The following is a 22478-nucleotide window of genomic DNA, read 5'->3' on the forward strand; positions in this document are numbered from 1 at the left end:
TCAGTTGTTCATTAAGATGTGATGGAGTCTTGTACTTACTTACATGAACACAACAGTAGACAGTATGATTACTGGCAGCACTTAAATTGGTCTAGTGCACCTGTCTGAGAGAGCACTCCGGACGTATCTACTGAACGAAGATAAACACAGAAACTCATTGTGTTAAAATAGACATGGATTGGCGAACAACTTTGTAAAAAAGAGATAAATCTGCTTCCAATTAGCATATATTAAACTGGGCGTTCCTTTTTTGTGGCTACAGTACATCCTTTCAATGACCTTTAAAGCCTGGTACTCCTTTACAGGACCACAATTACTTATGAAGGACATATCTGATGCTAGAAAAAGAACATTCAGTTAAGTAATGACCCATCTGCTACAAATGAATAGATTATGTAATAATAGACATGATAAGATAAGCTTCATGGAAATGTCATTCTTCTTGACCTCAAGCTTTATTTAGGTGATACTACCTCACAAAAGTATGTGGACTCCCAACCATAACACCCTGTAAGGATTTCCTTTGTCAAGCCCAAAGCTGTTGCTGATTCTGATCCCTATGATGGTAATTAAGACATGGTTTGTACAGGTTGGTGTGAAAGTGTTCACATTGCCTCTACAGAGCCCTTCACACTAGAACTTCACACTAGACCTTTCTGACATCAGTGCCAGACATTAATGCTCTTGTGGCTGAATGAGCCATGTACAAAAATCTAGTGGAAAGCCTTCTCAAAAGAATAGAGGTTATTATAGCTGTATATTAATGAACATGGTTTAAGAATAAGATGTTCAATACGCTGTCTATATACTTTTGGGGTTACTTTGGTCATTTTCTGTCCTTCTCTCTCTCTCTCTCTCTCTCTCTCTCCCACTTTCTTATTTAGATATTTTTTTAACAAGAAATCCTTTCTACTTCTTGTTAAAAGCTTTTGGGCTTATCACATAGTATTCTCATTCTACAAGGTCAAACTGAACAGGAACTCGTTCTCATTAGAGATACTGAGATAGCAAGACAAAATCCATCATGACAAAATTGTGTTTCTCACACTTGATACATGATGTACAGAAATGCCATTTTGCTCCACCGTGACTTTGAGTAAAGGTCCTCCTCTTTTCATCACTCTAAAGCTCCTCATTAAAATGCAGCCCTTGGATTTTGATTAATGTCATGTCATGTAGCATTGCTCTGCCTCCACGCTTGATTGCATTAATAATTGTCCTACGCAAAAATTTCACCATCGTATTTAGATGTAGTGACGAGACAGATAGAGGAGGGGACTGTGGAAAAAAGAGGAAACACATACCAGATCCATGAGGCAATGTGTATGTGTGTATTTCTTTAGTGTAGTCATCATATGGTTTTTCAGTCTGAACATATGCCCTTCAATCCACCAATCTGGATCAGTGGCTAAAATATGTAAAATACAAGCACAGTGCTACTGTATTCCCTTCTATATGACTGACTTAAGGCTTTTGCTTCTGTCATTTAAAGCATCTGCAGGAACCAGGATCTCATGTGTTCCAGCTGACCCTCTGAAAATGGAGGCTGATTGGAGTGCAGCTGTTTTGTCGGTGTGATAATTACGTTTGAGACACGCTCTAAAACTCAGGGAAGATTAAACTTCTCCCTTCAATCATTCTATGAGAGTACAAACTCTATGAGAGTTCTCTCTCTCTCTCTCTCTCTCTCTCTCTCTCTCTCTCTCTCTCTCTCTCTCACTTTGTCTTACATCTTTGCAATCATAGACAGTATATGTTAAAAACTGATAATTGATAAATTATTAATTCATACAATATATAATAAAGGTATAATTGTTTTTTTGGCCAAACTGTAAGAATGAATAGCAAATAAAAATATTTGTAATATATTAAAATTAACCTTAATTAATGTTTTTTATTATAAGATTACTGTAAAACCAAATATAAGATTATTAAAGCTATTTCAAGATATTTAATAAAAAACGTTTCCATGCTTAAATAGTCGTGTTATTTCAGCAGATAACCATGCTCATGCTCATTCTAAAAAGAAGCAAAATGATTGCATCTGTCAATAAAATAAGGAAATATAAAGCCTCCCTCATTCACTCAACACTCTCGCTCAGCCTCTCCCTCCTACTAATCACCTACACCTGTTCTCTATTTATCCGTCCCCTTTATGAGGTCTCTATTCCCCTTCGCTCACTGTCTGATTTACTAGTTACGACCGTAGATCACCTGGAATACCTTCCGATCTTGTTCCCTGTGCTTCCATGCTCCTGGCTACGCTTTAAAGGAAGCACTCAGTTAAGTTTACCATTTGCTACAGTCTCATCTCAAGCTCCTTTATGTTTGCATGTTCAGACCAATAAAAGACAATCAGTTTTACTCCCGGTTTCTGACGCCTGGTCTATCCGTGACACACACACACACACACACACACACACACACACACACACACACACACACACACACACATAAAATGTGTCCATTCTGTTTGACAGTAAAAATTATAATAATTTAGTTTGCTAAAAGTAATTTGATTGAATATTAAGCAATTATATGGTTTATACACAAAAAAAAAACAATTATAAGAACATAAAAATAGTGTTCCATTAAATCTCTGGTAAATAGCCACTTTAAAATGAGAAAAGGGAAAATACTCATTTGAATTCTATAATAAGCCTTGTTATATACCTTAAAAAAGAAATAATCACTGGGTGGTAATTACATTCTAGAGAGACTCATCAACAACAAAGCCATTACAGTAGTGGAATCATGGAAGTGCCTTTTCTTAGGCTTTTATCTTTTATCCTAAAGAATAAAAATTATTGAAAAAACTATAATCTCTTATTAACTTTTTATACAGATGTCTCAATTAACCGCTATCCTGCTTGTCAAATAGTTCAGGTAATATTTAATATTAACTGATTCAAGCAAAAGGAGATTACAAATGTAATCATTACAAATATTTTTATGACAGCTTTAAAAAAGAAAAGAAATGGGGTGAAAGAAGTTGTTCTCGTTTTGTAGGTCGTATGTGAGTGAGTGAGTATGTGTGTTACCTGTACAGGCTTCTTTCGAGAACCTTCGTTGTTCTCAGCTTCTTCGTGTTCCTTGCTGCCCTGAGGCAGGTTCGAATAGTTGGCAAGGCTACTGAGCAGAGACGATACCATGGGACTAGTGTCCATCTCATCCTACAGCACACACACACACACACACACACACACACACAGAGGAAAAACAGTTTAAATAGTAATAAACCAATGAAGATTATGCATTCAATAATTATACACTAAATCCTAATTAAATTTCAGCTTTTTTTTCAGTTTTTTTTTTTTTTTAGAATCCTATTGCCTATTGCCTTGTTACTGTTACTATTCATCCCAAAGGAGTTCAATAGGGTCGAGGTCAGAGCTCAATAGCAGGCAAAGATCTTCTACCCCAACCCATGTAAACCATATTTTCCTGAAGCATGCTTTGTGCACACGAGCTGTTGTCATGCTGGAAAAGGTTTGGGTCTCCTTGTACAAGTGAAAGAAAAATTTTATGCTGACGTATCCAAAGGCATTCTATACAACTGTGTACCTCTACATTTGTGGTATTTATGTATTTATTTATTTATTTATTTATTGAAAAGTTTCAGCCATGACAACTATTGGGATGAAGATAGCAATAGCTTATTTATGGTTTGATCTTGCGAACCACACACTTGATGCTACTGTGTAAATACTTTAAGACTCGCTCTGCTGAAGTATGCTCAAACATTGAGATATAAGGAACCATGATGATGTTGTGAATAAGAAATCATTCTGTATACATCTTAATCGGAAATTAGTGGATCACAAAGTTTTGAACAGTTCTTTTTTAGCTTACATGTACACAAAAATGATTGCATTAAAATTCCCATAAAGAACAAAAAAGAACCAAAATAAAAACCTATTCATAAATTCCATACCAAGTGGTCCTACAGGATATTTATGTCTTATACTTTAAGATAATTTCTATAGTAATCTTACTGTAATGGTTTCAAAATATGAAATAAATTCTAATTTGAGTCCTGTTTGTGTTCTTTATTGGAATCCTTTAGGGACTAGTGCAGTGTAGACCCTTTTAGAACAGTTTTACTATGTAGGCATTGGCATAAAAATATTACTTATACACAGGAACACAAACTCGAATATCATTCACAGGAAAAAAATATATTGTCATTCTAAATGTATCCAATAATTTGGTTGGATTATGTGTGCTTAGTCTATAAGTCTATTTAGTATCTCCTATCAAATGTAATAAATTAGCCTCAGTGTAGACAGTAAATCAGAGGATTGTTTGATAGTGGGACGTCTATAATGCATGTATGCATACCTCAAACAGAGCCATGTTTTTGCCATGTTGGCCTTTCTCTGGATCACTGCTGTTGATGAAAGGACTGCTCTCTTTGGGATTTCCATCTCCTGAAAATAAGCAGGACAATAAACAAAAACATTTTACAAAAAAGCCAAATAATATAACAAAATACATATGACAATCATATGCCCTCAAAAAAAAAGATTCCAATCCATATAACAAGAATGTGAATTACCAAAAGAGCAACACTATATCGAAAAAATAGAAAAAAGAAAAAAAGAAAAAAAATTATTGGCAGCAACATTTGCATGTACTTCTTGCCTTATATATATACACAAACACACACACACACACACACACACACACACACACACACACACACACACACACATATGTATATATATATATATATATATATATATATATATATATATATATATATATATACAGATATATATCATTCCTTTATTTTAGTCTGAAATAAAAAGCACCCAGTTTAGTTTGTTTTCTAATATTTTCAGTTATCATGATCATGGACCTTAAATGTTTGCTTTAGATGCAACTGGAACTTGAACAAATACAAAAAAAACCTTCTAATCTGTCACATCGAAGTATTGGAGATGAGCTCTGCTTCTGTTCGTAGCCCCTGTACTGTTAGTAAACCACTGAATTTGCTCCATGGCTATTTATAGAACTGGCTCACAGAGACTTCTCCACACACTCACTCACACCACAGGAAAGGAATGATCTCAGACTCAGACCCTACAACATAGACACTAATAGCATACCATAACCTTACATGCCTGAAATATATGAATAGTATAACCACTAAGGATGCTAAACATAAGTCAAGTGTCAGTGTATGTTTATCATGGTGTCATCACCACTCGAAGAGCACTCGTGATTTAATAAGATGGAACGTCAACGTCAGCGTGTATAACATACAAGCGTTATATGAACATGCTGATATTTCGCTTGTGGGTATGTGCTTATTGGTGATGAGAGTCAAAATGACAGCTTCGTGTTTCCTATGTAATTCAATGTAAACACTGTATTCATCAATTAAATTGTGACATGATGTAGTACATGCAACAGTCCACTCTAATGCAGTAGTTGCATATTTTGCAAATGGCTGTATTCGTTTTACAGTCACATGTTAAGGCATAGCATCCTGCATTTTGTCAAAAGATTGTACAGTAACAGTTGTGAAAGGTTGACACCTTTAAAACCACATTTATTATTCCCTTTATAACCACACTTCTCCATCATTGCAATAATCAATGCTAAAGTGTGTGATGAGCAACAGTGGGTGATTAAATGACTGCGTTCTGAGAGATACGAAGTACAAATGAGGAAGTAAAGAGGAAGTCAGAATGATCTTTTTTTAAAATAATATCTGCTTTTGAAACAAAGGTAGGACTGGACATGAGAACTGCGATGTCATCTCATCCAGTAAGAGGGAGCTTATTCATTCCCACGCTGTCAGAACACATCATTGTACTCTGGATCTGAAAAAAATGTGCTCATTTACTTAAAAATAATGCGAGATAACGTATAATCAGGCAGCTTAATTAAATAGTTTTAGAGGTCAAGTAGGGGTAGAAGGTTTCCCACTAGGCTACATATGAGGAACTGGAGAACATTGTGAGGTTTTAAATCTTATTTCTGCTGTATGGGTGAAAAACTATAAAGTTAACTGTGTTCATTGTCTTGCTGCTACACATGTGACCAGGACACAAAGACTTGTTCTCTCTTTTCTTACTTTCATAGTTTTCTTTGAAGGTGTGCTTTGGTATGTTGTGCCGATTAACACGTTAAACGTTCACCAGCAGCAAGCAATGAAAATTAAGAAATGGAGATCGTGATAGTCTTTCACTATTGTGCAGGTCAGGCTATTCAAGCTGCACTACTCATTCATTCAGTTCATTCAATTGTGTAAGGAATGATTCATTCAGTGGAGCGACATTTCTCTGCTTTCACACTATTCAGTTAATGTATGCAAATTTTCCGTATTGGACTGTCAGATTATTAAAAATACACATTACCATGATATACAGTCTAATTAAATTTCGAGGCCAAAACTTAATAAACTTAGTGTGTGTGAGGCTGAGTTTCATGCTCAACATAAGTAACTGGGATTTCATTCTGGGACAGAGGCTGATGCAGGTAATGTTTAAACAACTTAACAGCACATTTATATTCACACACCATGTGGCCAGTGGAGCAGCTTTTTAAAGACTGTGTGGTGGTGAGGTGTTTAATTTGGGGTGTTAGGTAGCAACTTAAATTGATAATCCTTAGTGTAAAAGTGCAGAAATGATTGTTGTAGCCAAATAAGCCTTGTTGCCTTGCCAAATAATATTCAGCATCCATTACTTGCAAATAGTGTTTATCCATTAATCAGTAAGAATTGAGTGTCTCTAGGACAAGAACTCATGCATTTAACTGACTTTGACAACTGACTTTGACAAACTTTAGCTATACACCCACAAATCACTTTAATAGGAACTTTACACCTGTTCATTCATGCAGCTATCATGCAGTACTCAGACAAATGTCAGCAGTTTTGATGAATGTTTCCTCAAACCAAGAAACAGAATGGCAAGAAATAGGACCTTAATGATTTGTGAGTGTGACATATTTGTCAGTGCCAGACATGGCCTTTTGAGTATTTTCAGACCCTGGGGTCTTTTTCCTAGCCTACAGTATAAAGCATTTATACAGAATGAGGCAAAAAACAAAAAGCATCAAGTCAGCAACAGGTCAGAAAACACCTTGTTGATTGGAATAGTATAAGGGGAATGTCCAGACTAAGAAATCTACAGTAATACAAGATTATTTAAATAATTAGAGGCAATACTGCATCATCTTAACAATTAATATCCTGTTTGTAGCCAGTTATCTCTTAAATGTCTTATTATAAGAATAAATAGTCTTATAATCAGAAGAAAATGTTTAAGAATTTATTTGTGGCATTTTTACACATTTTAAGTTTGTAGCTTTCGTATTCTATTGCCAAAGAATATTACTTCTACCTAGAAACAAATGCTTTAAATGAATAAAACTATCTGTCATTTAGATTTAAATAAGTGTTTTATTCTTATATTTGGCTTATCAACTAAAGGACAGTTTTGCATTTGGCCTAACTGGCACACACAGTCTGAGAGGCTGACAGCCATATTAAATGACACAACTAATAATTTGTAGTCACTGCAGTGTAGTTATTTTCTCTTGATTAAATGTGTTAACATGAATATACTTCCAATCATAGACACCGATGGTTTTGTTTGATAGAAAACTTTGTCTTTCTGGATTGAAGAAAGTCAGTAAAATTCAATGTTTAACTGGGCAGTTGTTTGTGAATGAATTGGTGCAGGACAGACTGAGTTAGATTTTATATATATATATATATATATATATATATATATATATATATATATATATATATATATATTTAAATGTTGTGTGTAAGTGCTCTGCCACTACAAGATAAAAAACATTTCTTTAGATTTCCTCTGTCGGTGTTATTCTACCATGTGACGCAGTTCAAAAAGAGGTGGCAGCTGGATTCAGGTCTCAAAGGAAACACGTGATAGTCTTTAAAGTCTCCTAGTTGGTATCTGTCTTGTGTGAGATTTGGCCGAAGAACCAAGGAGAAAATGAGGGGAAACAAACAAGACAAAAATAAACAAACAAAAATCAAGATCTAGAAGCCAGTCATTGCATTGATTCCCCAAAGATTCACAGTTATCCCTCAAGAAATAGATTTTTATTTTATTTTTAGTCTTTCTCAAAGCATAAGCATTAGCGTGAAAACAGCTTGACAGAACAGACTGAATTTTTATCCTGGTTTCTGTGTTTATGGTTGTTGCTGTTAAATATATTTACTGATGAGATGCTTTATATAGCACACTATCAAATAACCATTTAATTCTGGCCTTTAATATGAGAATATTTGGTTAAATTAAATTGAAAGAAGATGACAAACCATGACTATGTTATTTTTAAATGCATTGTTAGGACACAAACAGACAGCATGATATGGCTGGTTTCACATGATTGACAGATCAGCCTCGGGAGTGTTTTAGCACATCCTGTCAATCTCTGTCACAGTGGACCGGGCTGAAAAGGAAAACATGGTGTTTCATTCAAGGAATCAGGATTATTACACTTGCAGAGCCTTTTGGGTAAAAATGGAGTTTAAGCCACTCATATCTCCATGGCAGCCTATCAAAGGTCAGAGCCATCAAGCTACTGATCTGAGCTAATTAACAGACCTATTTTTCATTTTTTTTACAGACAGAGCTTAGAAATTCACCAGTCGTGCTGCTGGACATTGCAAAGCCCTGTGCTCTAATGAAACAGTATGAAACTTATTACAAATCATTTCCCAATGGCTTTCCCAGTCTGTGCATTGGGATTCAGATTCGCATCACTCTTTAATCTACAGTCAATCAATAATTTATTGACTTTTATTTATTTAGCCTTAAACAAATCATTTCTGAGGTGAAATTGGGCATTCTAATGAATTTAAGGCATTTTAAGATGTAGGCAATTATGAAGAAATAAGAAATGATAGATTTTTTGTTTTCAGTCTTTAAGCTATAAAATGGCTGAATAACCTACAGTTTATTTCATTTCTGAGTAGACTAAAGTGTATTTTATTTCATGTATTAGTTTCTATTCTTCATCAAAAAAGTAGGGCTAACCTGTTGTACTGTAATTAGGCAGAAGTAACCTGTTGTAAGGTCAGGGTGAACTTCTCTAACATCACTTTTAATTCTGACTTTGTAGAAGTAAGAAATCCAAACAAGCTTTGTTCACAGCATAGCTGACATAAATCGACATTATGGACTGAAGTAGGAGTTGCGAAAAAAAACAGTTTTCCATGATAGGGGACCTTTAGAGTATTATTATAGTCTTATTTTGTGGAGGCTTAGGACTCTAAAACTTCTTAAACCTGAAGGCGATTTAACAGACCACTGAGCTGACAAACTGACAGAAAAGAAAATGTGAACCCTAGACAGGTAAAGCTGCTAAGGTAAAGTAATTTGGGAGATGAGCCATGGAAAACATTCATTTGAACACTGAAGAAATGTGCTATAGGTTTTGGCCAGTCAAGTGCTGCTTTGGAGATTCCTTTTGACGTCTTTTTCTTTCTTTTACAGGCTTAGTCTGATAAAGGACTGGGGATGGAAAGAGACACAGCGAGAGCTTTTTGCATTCCCATTTGGTCCCTTTGACTTGGTGATGATGAATGAAAACAATATGTAATGGCTGCTGTGTGTGGGAGAGTTTGTGTCAACTTTAATTTTATTTTCCCCTCACACCCTACTAAGCTCCACAGCTGGGCTCCCTGACAGCATATTATTTGTGAAAATCCAATAAATAAATAAGAGTCAGTAAATCCACCATTTTTCATTTGCTCCTGTCCACCCCCATGCTATTTTAGAACAATTTAATGATCTCGAGCACTATCCCCCGACTGACACTTGAACAAGGATGAGAGAGCTGAAATGCGGGTGAATTAGACCATCAGCTTCTTATTACCTGCACAATCCAGCTGTAACCACTCTGACCCACTGAAGTGTACATGGTTTGCAGGTTCCTGCTCTGAATGCTTTGGAAATGTTTTGTAACAGCATGACACAACTGACTGAAAGGTAGAAACATAGGGAGAAATTTGAAAGTAGCACTTTCCCTGTAGACGTGGAGACTCACTCGTATTTTGTTATATATTGTTAGAGAAATTATATCTAAACATTAAATGTCAATTTGGCTTGTGCAAGGAACGACAGAGCTGTAACTAATCCTCAAGTAACTCGAGTAATTCGATTACAAAAATTAATCGAGGCAAATTAATTTGGCTTGATGCTTCACTTAATAGATTAAACTACACATAGAGCACCGTGTTTCCCACGAACCATTATTACTGACGCACAACTCGCTAAACTCTGGAGCGCTCTGTACACGTAACACAGAAAATAAAAAATAGAGGAACGGGGAGAAAACAAAAGAAAGTTTCTTTAGTTTGGGATCATTTCAAACTTAAACATACAGAAAACTGTTTTATTTTTAAACAGATTTTTATATTTTTATTTATATACAGTGCGGTCAAAAAGTCCCTCCACAGTGGCGGCGTAGAGCAGGGAGTGAAGCACCTTTTTAAAGCTGGCGATAAACACTCAGATGGAAAATTTCAAGCAGCTTTTGTGGTGACGAGAAAACCACATCGCGATACTGTGCGAGATTTAATAAATAAATACATGTGTGAAAATAATTAAGTTTCAATAAACAAATAGTTTCCCATAACTTACTCTACGTGGTCACTGTGGAGGGACTTTTTGAAATCACTGTATTTGTATTTTGATGTAATATGGCAATTAAACACACTAAATGTTTTAATTTTCACAGATATTTCTGTATGCAATTTCAGCAATAAAAATGCCAGTTTTTCTAAAAAGAAAAACAAATTTTACATTTTAAGAGAACCAGCTTATTTTCTCTCTCCTTTAGTTTTGCTCTTTACTAAAGAAAAAGTACTTCTTATCCGATTACTCGATTAATCGATGGAATAATCATTTGGAATACTCAATTACAAAAATAATTAATAGCAGCAGCCCTAAAAGACAATTAAAGCATAATGTGGGTTGGGCTTGGTCTTGCAGAGGAATGAAATCGTCAGTCTGCTGGCTCATAGAAATATAATTTGTCAGGATGTTGATCAAAGCGATACCAATAAATAAAATGTAAAACTCAAAGCAGGGATAAAGACTTCAACTATGATCTGTTATTCTCTAAACTTATGTATGTGACTATAACTAATGCACTAATTCTTTGCAATGTTGTGTGCATTCAGCTCTGTATGGCAGAGAAAGTACTGTACTCTCCAAGCACTCCGGCACTCATTTGGCCGCCTTGCACACGTTAGAAAAAATGACACTGGCAATCTATAATACAGAACACATTAAGTTTGCCTGCAGCTAGGTCGTATCAAGGTGCAATCATGCTGCCATGGGAATCAACCTGCAAAAGGGTTTTTGCATAGAAACAGTTGTTTTTGCCACACACTAATTTTAGATTGCTGTGAAACCTCCCCAAAGGAACCGCACCAAGGGGGTAAAGGCACACGAGTTTAATTCAAATTAATCAGTACCGTATGCAAGAGTACATTTTAGATCAAATGCACAGGTTTACTGTGTGAACAGATGAGGCGGGTTTGAGAGCATGTCTTCTTCTTCTTCTTCTTCTTCTTCTTCTTCTTCTTCTCTGTCCTCTACATCTGCCTCTTTCAACCCAACTACCTGCATGTCTTCCCTCACCACATCCATAAACCGCCTCCTTGACTTTTCTCTTTTCCTCCTTTCTGGTGGCTCCTTCCTCAGCATTCTCCTACCAATATACCGATATATTCATTCTGCACATGTCCAAACCAGCTCAATCTCGCCTCCCTCACCTTGTCTCCAAAACGACCTACATGTGCTGTCCCTCTAATAAACTCATTTCTTATCCTGTCCATCGTCGTCACTCCCAACGAAAACCTCAGCATCTTCAGCTCTGCTACCTCCAGCTCCACCTCCTGTCTTTTACTCAATGCCACTGTCTCTAAACCATACAACATCACACATCTTACCACAGTCCCTTTCACTCTTGCAGATACCCTTCTATCACAAATCACTCCTGCCATTCTTCTCCAACCACTCCACCCTGCCTGCACTCTTTTCTTCACTTCTTTACCACAATTTCCATTACTTTGCACTGTTGACCCCAGGTACCTGAACTCCTCTACCTTCTTCACCTCTTCTCCTTGCAACCACACCACTCCACTGCCCTCCCTCTCATTCACACACATGTACTCTGTCTTACTCCATCTGACTTTCATCCAGCACGTACCTCCACCTCTCCAGGCTCTTCTCAACCTGCTCCCTGCTCTCACCACAAATCACAATATCATCCGCAAACATCATAGTCCATGGAGACTCCTGTCTGACCTCGTCTATCACCACTGCAAACAGGAAAGGGCTCAGAGCCGATCCTTGATGCAGTCCAACCTACACCTTAAACCAGTCTGTCGTTCCTACAGCACACTTCACTGCTGTCACACTGTCCTTAAAACTGTCCTGCAACACCATCACATACTTCTCTGACACACCAGACTTCCTCATACAATTCCACCTGGAAGGATTAAAAGCGGAAGACCAAGGAGGAGGTTCATGAATGTGGTGAAGGAAGACATGCAGGTAGTTGGTTTGAAAGAGGCAGATGTAGAGGACAGAGTAGTATGGAGACAGATGATCCGCCGTGGCAACCCCTAATGGGAGCAGCCGAAAAAGAAGAAGAAGAAGATATTTTAATCCTTATCATAATTTTACTTAACAGTTAGTACAGTTCCTTGTTTCTAGTCTTTCTCCCAGACAGGTCACTGCAGCAAAGATAAATAGTGGTACAAGAGCTGGAAGGAATGCATCTGTTTTATTCTTGATCATTTTCGGTCCAAAGCAGTTTTGAGAAAAGGTATTATCCAAGCAGTGTACAGTGTACAATCTCAACTTGCTTTTTAAACAAATATCACTTCATTTACCAGACCAGAAAGTGTTAAATAATAATAATAATAATAATAATAATAATAATAATAATAATTATAATAATAATAAAACAAAACTTTATAGCTTGTGAAAATGTATTCTATTTTCTTATACAGTATGTTGTAAAAATTGCCTGCAACAAGTCACAACAGATAACATTTTACTCAACGATGATTCATGTGAAAAAAAATTTTGACTCACTAAACCACAACAATTTTTTCATATATCGATTAATTTTGCTACACTATACTTAAGCACACAGTTCGATACTTCAAAATGTTTTGCTGGAACTGCAACCTGACCACAGTCCATCAGTTAATGGCCCATACTGTAGTTAGTTAAGTTTTGTCTATATTAGTCTCTAGAACAGAAAGCCCTAATCTGTTTGAAGTGATGGGGAAAGTCCTTAATGTTTTGTTACACTGTGTGAAATAAGAGTAGACAGCTTCCCTCAGCTGTACCTGATGCAACTGGACAGTGAAAGGCTGGCCTGTGGGTTAGCACACACACTAACGCACACTCACAACTCTTTAAGGTTTACCTAAAATTATAATATTTATTTTCACTGAACACACCAGATATCTGGAATCCAGGCTGATTACTACCATACTTGAAAACAAATATGACCTCTATTCCCAAATCTAAGAGTTCCACCGTTAATATAGACTCTCATTTACAGACTCTAAATATGACTCTCATATATGTTAATTTATTTCCTTATTACAGTACTGTTAGTATTTTGACAATCTTCCCTGAGTATTAGAAACCATAAAGCATCTAAGAAGACAACATTGTAAAAGTTCCAACAATAATGTGATCATTTATTGTGCACTGAGGAACTTGAACAATTTTCTTGTGACCCATTTATTACGGCATTACAAACTTTACTTGTTTAAATGTTTACATATGCACATTCTCTATAAGCCACTATCCATTTTTAGATCCCTTTTTTTATTAGGAACCATTTATTTGCTGCAACTTTTAGTCAGGATTGTTATAATCCTGAAAAAAAGGACTATGCCCAAAATGACCAAAAAAAAAGAAAAAAGAAAAAAAGAAAAAAGCTTTTAATGCTCTTAACAATTAAAATAAGAAAAAGAATAACACAAATAAACTCCTGAGATCCAGAGATGGGAAGTAATTACATATAAATATGTCATTACTGTACTGTACTGTACTGTAGATTTTTCTGGTATCAGTACTTTACTTCACAACTTTCTACTTCACAATTTTTTTAAAACACTTTTTACTTTCACTTATTATATTTTTTACACAAATATCTGTACTTTTTACATCTAACGTTTTAACCAGGCTTAAAAATCTGAAATAATCAATATTTTTCTTCTCGTTGTGCACCGTTTTCAGCCCATCAACCTATTTATTGTCATTGAGTGGCTTTTTCAATTTACCACTGGTGTATCATTTCCTGGCTCTCACACACCACATTTGTAGGCTAGTCTATGAAGCTAACAAGAAGCAAGGCAGAAGGCAACAAGAATTACAGTATAGATAATGTGGATGAGACAGAGGGAGTCACCGATGTAAACATGACTGGGAACAGAGACATTCCTGATCACCTGATCATCATCATATTTTCTCTGCTCATGTTCTATATGGCGGTTGTTCAGCCTGGATACATTCAATGGGTAATAACATTTGAAATTCGTTTATATTGATATATTAATATGATGTGAGGTCCAGTTACCAGCGTGACATGAAAACAGGTAGTAGTAATGGCTACTTTTTACTTAAATACATGTCAGAGCCCAAACTTCTTTACTTTAACTTAAGTGAAAAAGTGTAGTCAGTACTTCAACTTTTACATGAGTATCTGTACTTCTGCTTGAGTGAAGGATATGTGTACTTTTGCCATCTCTACTGAGATCTCCTGATTCACAATTTGCACCATTGGCTGTGACTGTTTGTGAAAATTCACTAATACTTAGTATAATTCTACACAAAGGGAAAAATCACGACAACAAATAAAATCTTTGATGCACACAGAATTAGTACAAAACAATACCTTTCATGTGTAGTGTGCAAACCTTTCTACAGTATTTGTTTAATATTGCTATTTCCCAACCAATTAAAAGCTCAATATTGAACAAGCCATTACAGTAATTACTTTAGTTAGATTTTTTGGTTTCTAATTTGGCTTTGTCTTCTATTTGCAATAAATGCAACCTGCTGCATATTCAATTAAAGTAAATAAAATGTTTATTTGTATAGCATATTTAACAATGGACATTGTCTCGAAGCAGCTTTACAGAGATAAAGCAGTTATAAATTTATATAAAAGAATGTATAGTATAGTGCCTATAAGTTTGTTCCTTTTAATTTTAAACTGATCCCTAATGTGCAAGCCAGTGCTGATTGTGGCAAGGAAAAAATCCCTAAGATGGCACAACGAAGAAACCTTGAGAGGGATTAGACACCAAAGGAACCCATCCTTATCTGGGGGTCATCGAATGTTCATTCATTGCAGTTCTGTCATAATTGAGGTATACAGTGATACAGTAGATGCTTACAGTAAATGCAGAGATGTTAATGCAATGTCTAAGAAAATGTCTATGTACATGACAGCCCATAAACTGTAAGTCCTCCATTCATTTAAAATGTCTAAATATTAAGGTTGTGTCTAAATATATATATATTTTCCCCATCCTATTCCCTCATGCCGGACCGTCGTAAAAAGCATTTCACTGCATGTCATACCCTGTATGTATGTGTATGTGACAAAGTGTGGCTCGGAGATGCAGCGTCTTGTTCCCTTAGGGAACTAAGGTTAAATTCTTAACCTAGAGACGCTCCCTTTCAGGAACTCAAGCTGCGTCACAATGATCTGGAAATGAGTGTCCAATGATGCCACACTGACTAGTCCTTGCCTATTGTGTAAGAGCACAACCAGACAGCAGGACAGAGGAGCTGGGAGTGTCTCTAAGGTTGAGGTCATAGAATCTGACGGAGGTCAGCGGGGTAGAAAGCCCAAAGCATTGCAATTGTCCTGGAGTGGGACTCCAACGGACCAGGGCGTAGAGGCTGCCACACTCCGAGTGAAGTGAGCCTTGACCCCGAAAGGGGCGGGGAGACCAGAGGACTCATATGAAGATGATAGTCTCATATGAAAGCAGTCTTGATAGATAGATACCTAAGGGCCACCTCGGCCAATGGCTCAAAGGGGGGGCTCTGTCAGGGCCGCCAGCACAACTGCCACGTCCCACACAGGCACTCTGGGTCTTGTCCCAGGCCTCAGCCTCTGGGTGTCGTGCAGGAAACGTGTCACCAAAGGGTGTTTACCCAGCAACTGGCCAGCAAGTGGGGGCACAATAAGCCGCAATAGCGGACGTGGAACCCTTCAGGGTTGAAGGAGCCAACCCTGTGGCAAACTGTTTCTGCAGGAACTCCAGCATTAAAGCCATTTAGCGGCATACAACATCCTCATGGAGGGTGCTCCTGATTGAAGGATGGTCTTCACTACCTCAGTAAAGAGACTAGCTGCTAAGAACTGCTAAGCTCAGGGGCCACAGCCTCCATAACTCTGGGCAGGGGTGAACCAAAGTACCCCCCACCTCCTTTCCCAAGGAGGTTTCTCAAATAGGGACACCAGGTCCATTAACCATGGTCTGCCCGGCCATCAAGGTGCCACCAGAAGGAGACGGACTCCTTCCCGACGAACTCTCTCCAGAACTCCCGGGAGCAGCGCAATAGGGGGAAAGACGTACAGTCTTAGCCCCGGGCATGTCTGCACCATGGCGTCCAGCCCCAAGGGGGCTGGGTGAGTGATGGAGAAGCAGATGCAATGCCAGCCTGTATAGGGGGTGAGATCGGAGACCCGCAAGGTGGTTGATGTAAGAGACCACCAATGTGGACACTGGACGCTGCTGCCATGAGTTCCAGCAGCCTCTGGAACTGCTTCACAGTTAGTGACTGACCTTCTCTCACTCTCTTGACTGTCATGAGGATAGCTTCAATCTGAGCCGGAGACAGCTGTGCGCACATAACGGTCGAGTCCCACACCACGCCTAAGGTTGTGGTTCCCTGTACTGGAGAAAGCACACTCTTCTTGGTGTTTAGTCTTATCCCCAGCTCCTTCATACAGACGAGAACGACATATCGATTCCCGACTGCCAGAAGCTCTGAATGAGCTAATATCAACCAATTATCGATATAATTCAGAACACAGATGCCCCGAAGCCTTAGTGGGGTCAAAGCCGCATCCTTGCATTTTGTGTAGGTGCGACGTGAGAGCGCCAGGCCGAACCGGTAGGACCCGACATTGGTAAGCTTCGCCCCCGAAAGCAAACTTTAGGAACCTCCTGTGAGCAGGAAGGATGGATATGTGGAAGTATGCGTCCTTTAGATCTATCATGACAAACCAGTCCTCGCACCTGATCTGAAACACCACCAGCTTGAGAGTGAGCATCCTAAACCTAAGCCTTATAAGTGAGTGGTTCAAGGAGCGTAGATCTAGAGTCGCCAACCCCTATCCTTCTTCGGAACCACAAAGTACTGGCTGTAGAAGCATTCAGCAGAAAAACCCTGTCTCTGTTGGGAATATCTGACAGGGTGAGCCACAGATGCCTTTCTGTGGCTACTAAGGCTGACATGAACCGCCTTAGCCATTTCCTTTGTGACCCTAAGGGCTAGGTTGGCAGCACAATGTAGCTCCTAATAGCCCTCGTCAATCCCTGACATCCGGCCACACTTTGTCTCGGCTAGAGTAGGGCCTGAGCCACAAGGGAGAATGCACATAGCCATGTGGCTACAATGCGAGCAGTGTGTATCCCCCCCGAAATATAACGGGGGAAAGGAGGAGCACACAATCGGAAAGTCTGCTTGCTTTTCAAGCTCATGCTTGCACAATTTCACACACAAAGGGTTTGCCTGAACAAGCAGAAGCTAGTGCCTCTCTAATGCATGCACATTTTGTAGCTTCCTGGTCGTGACGTCACTGGCGGGGTCTTGCCGTTGGCCGGATTACACATGTGATTCAGTGCCTGAACAACGCAGTTCCTGAAAGGGAACTCGAGCTATTATATTACATTTTGCTATTTAAAATACCTTTTTCTTTAATCGACAATGAGGATACTAATGTTTTGAAAAAGACCAAGAATAAACCGAGCTTTTGAAAGAACATTGCTCCACTCTGAAAAACACAGCTGACAAAGTTGGAAAGCGAGCAGCAGCCCCCTTAGGTGTGATTGGTATGAGGAGGGAAAGGTATTGACCTGCCACGTCTGGACCTGCAATGTCTGACAGAACCCAGCAGGTGTGAAAAGCTGTGCAAATTAACAGTACACACATAAGCCATTGTGTTGAACACACACACACACACACACACACACACACACACACACACACACACACGCATCCCTCACAAGACCTCTCTTTAGTTAGCATGACCTCTTCTCCTGCTAGCACTTTCTCCTCAGCAATAACCTCCCTCCTCTCTGTCAGATAGTGCAGATGCTCTTGAAAGAGGAATAGAATGAAAGTGAGGGGGAAAAAAAGACCATCTCTAATAGTAAGAGACATTCTGGGAAAACATGAGAAAGTGAAGATGGAGAAGATGTAAGATTAAATAAAAGATTAGATGGAAAAAATGGATGGAGACTATGTGTATATCAGTAAGAAATAGTATTTTTGATACACAATGATATACAAGTAGCATACATTTGAGAACACATAATATGAAACACTTTAATATTATACACAAACTAAAATATAACAACCAGAAAGAAATAAACAAAAATAACATACATTTGTTTTAAACAAAATTTGTTTTGTATTTAACATTTTATTAAATACTTTTTTTTTCCTATTCACTAAGATGTCTTGTGTCAGCCTTTTCTCTTGTCTGTTCTGCAGGTTAAACATGTTAACACGGATTGTCATTAAGCTTCAACAAGCAGCCATTTTCAGAGCTCATGTGTGCCAGTCTGACATTTTATAATATGTCTCCCGCTTCAGAAGGAATGTTTGAACTCACTAGACTGGATTCTATTTCTGGCTTTTTGCCATCTTCTGTTTTCTTTAGTTAGGCGGTAACGGATGCAACCGGATAAAGATGATTTGAGAAAAATAGCGTGTTGAACGATCTGTAATCTAATCGACAGATCTTGTGTGTCATCCGTATCACAGGAAACAGTCAACAAATCCCATCACAGGGCTTGATACGCATTCAGAATTGACTGTGAGCTGTGAGACATCAACACTACCTGCTGCGGCACTCCTACACATTTGCATTGAATTCATAGTTTGTTTTGGTGTAGCTTGCATAAGACAAAAAATATTTACGTACAAGCAGTTCAAAAGAAATTCGAGCTGAGATGCATTTTATAAAAAGACTTTGTGGAGTGCTCAATTAAATGTCACAACTCTGTATGAGTAAAGTGACAATGCACCAATTGTGGAGGAGCGATTAAACCTGACAGCTTGTGCCATCAATTCTTTGGATCAGAGTCAATGTATTTTAAAGTATGCTTTTTTAAAGCTCAAGGCAGGCGACTGGGAGAAATAATGAGACTGTATTATCTTGGACAGCTGATGGGCCGTAGCCTGCTCTATTAGCCATTGTTATGTGCCCTGACAAGTGCACCGCTGGGAAAGTGTGCGATAGAGGAAAACAGAGAGTAGTATACTGTACTGTTGTAAGGCTCTGGATAGGACAGATAAGGTACAAAGTGTGTTGTTTTCTCAATTGTATAAACATCAACTGTAACAGTTTCCCCTGTAACTGGCGCACTACTCAAAACCTCAGCGGCCATACCTGACATTTATTTTTTCTTTATTCCAAATTTCAACATGCATGTCCATGCATCTCATGCCTTTCAGCTTGTGTCAAACACACAAGCCAGGTTAAAAGGGGAACCAATGATGATTTGATTAGACAGTCCTCTACGTCAGCTGTCCAAACCGCAGCCCTCTGCTGTCCATCCGAGAAAAAACTGCTCCTTATTATTTGACCTTAAAAAGTCAGAATGATGTCTGAAGGTTCAAATCGTTAAACCTTTTAAATGGATATAATTAGCAAAGGTTGATGATGAGATCTGCGAGTCGGGAGATTTTATAACGAATATCCTCAATTCATCACTGTGCACTCTCATTTCCCTTCAGTGAATTAGACTTTTATCAGAAGATCAAATGGCAACACAAATCGTACAATGAAACGGTTATTTCACAATGAGAATCTCAACACTTTATTTTTAGATATCAAACATGATTGCGCTAGATCAGAAGTATTCAATCTTACTCACAATGGCTCCAGGTTTTCATTCCAACCAAACAATCCTGTTTCATATTAGATTGAAAAGATGCTAGAGGACAGGTTTCATTTATTAATAACTAAAAATATAAAAAATATAATGCCTCTCATATATAGTTCAACATTCTCTAACTACACATTTGTATAATAAAACATGATGGAGCATAGTGATCTAGAAAAATACACTATATAGACAAAGGTATTGGGATACCAGACCAATACATTAATAGGGAGTGTAATGACCATGCATTCTAAATACTGAGACATTAATATTAAGTTGGTTCCTACCTTTGTAGCTATAGGAAGACTTTCCACAACCTTTTGGACTGTTTCTGAGGTAATAATAGCCAATTTATTCAGTAGAGCATTTATGAGGTGAGGGACTGACGTTGAGTTAGATGAGTATAAATCCATTCCAACTCCTTCTAAAGTTCAGGGCTCTGTGCAGGCCAGTCAAGTTTTCCCGCAAAAAAACAAAAACACATCCGCTCATGACTTTGTACACAGAGGCACAGTCATGTTGGTAAAAAGAAAAAAAGACCTTCCTCAAAATGTCCCCATAAAATTAGAAGCATATCATTAATTCCAATTCCCATAGCTTCCAATTTCCAATAATGCCACTTGTTGACAGTGGAATATCTAGCAAGGATGAAATTTGACAAACTGACTTATTGCAAAGGTGGCTCTTCAGAATGACCCATCTTTTTTCTTAAATGTTTTTTGAATCTCCCTCTGGGGAGAATAAAGTGAGGTTTTTATCTTGAAGTTGCAGGCAGCCTGGCTCAGAGTTTGAATTTAAACATCTATGGCAATGCATCTCATGAAAGCCATGAAATTAATAATTAAGAGGTTGCTCCCAATGCTTTTGTCCATATATTGTTATTCAACAGTGGTTTGATTAATTGAGTTATTGGTACCACCTAAAACATTTCCATTATTATATTTATTTTCCTATAAAGGCAAAACCTTTTATTCCCCATAAGAGTTTTAATTCCTTTATTTATCCTTCTTTAATATATAAGGAACAGTATGTGTTAAATGTTTAAACACATTATAATTAAAATTAAATGAGCTACTTCTCGTAATCACTTGCATTATACCAACGACATAGTTGTTCTTATTCTAGTTTCTTTTCATTCTTTCTCTTAAAGTTACAAAGACAAAAAAGTGCAGCTTGTTATATTGCTGTGATATAACGAATGCTTAAAGTCTTCTGTACTGAAGACTGTCCTGGGACAAAAATCATACTGTTATAAAGTCAAGATTCAAGAGACTCCTTCCATCAATGATAGGATAAAAAAAATGTTTTGGTTATTTTTTCAGTTAGAATGTGTGCAATCACCATTATATTATCAGGTTTATGTGGAGAAACCATTACAGAAACAACAGTGTATTAATTTAATTAGATTAATTAACACGATTTTATATCATATTCAAGAATTTAACAGCACTGTAATACACCTTATAGACAAAGGTTTGCCTGACTATAAGATTCGCATGAGATTTTTGAACATCCTATTCCACATTTAGTCCCCATTTGCTGTTATAATAACCTCCCCTCTTCTGGGAAGATGTTCCACTAGATTTTAGAGTGTGAGTCGTGCTCATTCAGCCACACAGTCAGGAACTAATGTAGAGTGAGGAGGCCTGGGGTGCATTCAGCATTTAAATTCATCCCAAAGGTGGTCGATAGAGTTAAGGTTCAGACAAATCAGTGTAACTTTCAGGTTTATGATTGCTTTTTCTTCAGATGATGTGGCCAACAGTGGAGCACATTGGCTAAAGGATTTCAAGGCAACTAAGGAAGCAATTCTCTAAGGATTTTGACTTACTGAATCAGTTTGAAGCCTTTTAAAGTCATTTATAAAGGCTAAGATTGTTGTTGGCTGCAAAAGTTGGATCAGTAGCCAACCTTCCAAGCCAAATTAGACTGGGTTTGAATTCTGCATCAAGTGAGCAGCGGGGTCTGTCTGACCTGGTGTGATTGCACTTTAATAGCCTGCTGCCTCCCTGTACTACCTCAGTGCATCACTTTGTGTCTGCCTTTGATGTATGCTAGTGCCGTGGTTCTGCTTTGACCAAACTTACCACATATGCACAGACACAAGGCGCACAACACTCACACGCAAGTAAACAAGACATACATAAATCATAGACAGACACATTGCATAGGTGTAAAAGTAAGTAAACACGGGACACAAACAGAACAAACAAATAGTTATGTCAAAAAACACACAAATACACATACACACACACACATACACGTCACGCTTATATTGCACCTTTCACCTTGCTTGGCTGGAGAG

The 22478-nt window shown here is 37.8% G+C and overlaps 1 protein-coding gene across 3 annotated transcripts in view; it reads right to left on the reverse strand.

Annotated features, from left to right (window-relative positions):
• slc12a5a (solute carrier family 12 member 5a) overlaps nucleotides 1-22478 on the reverse strand; it is a 140363-nt gene that overhangs the window by 37393 nt on the left and 80492 nt on the right. For all 3 annotated transcript variants that reach the window (XM_046846193.1, XM_046846197.1, XM_046846204.1), the window contains exons 2-3: nucleotides 4342-4430; nucleotides 3042-3173 (exon numbers count right to left, since the gene is read on the reverse strand). In XM_046846193.1, the coding sequence (XP_046702149.1) occupies nucleotides 3042-3173; nucleotides 4342-4430 (221 nt within the window). The remainder of the gene's footprint in view (nucleotides 1-3041; nucleotides 3174-4341; nucleotides 4431-22478) is intronic.

Source organism: Silurus meridionalis, chromosome 1, assembly GCF_014805685.1.
Source record: "Silurus meridionalis isolate SWU-2019-XX chromosome 1, ASM1480568v1, whole genome shotgun sequence".
Lineage (NCBI taxonomy): Eukaryota > Metazoa > Chordata > Actinopteri > Siluriformes > Siluridae > Silurus > Silurus meridionalis.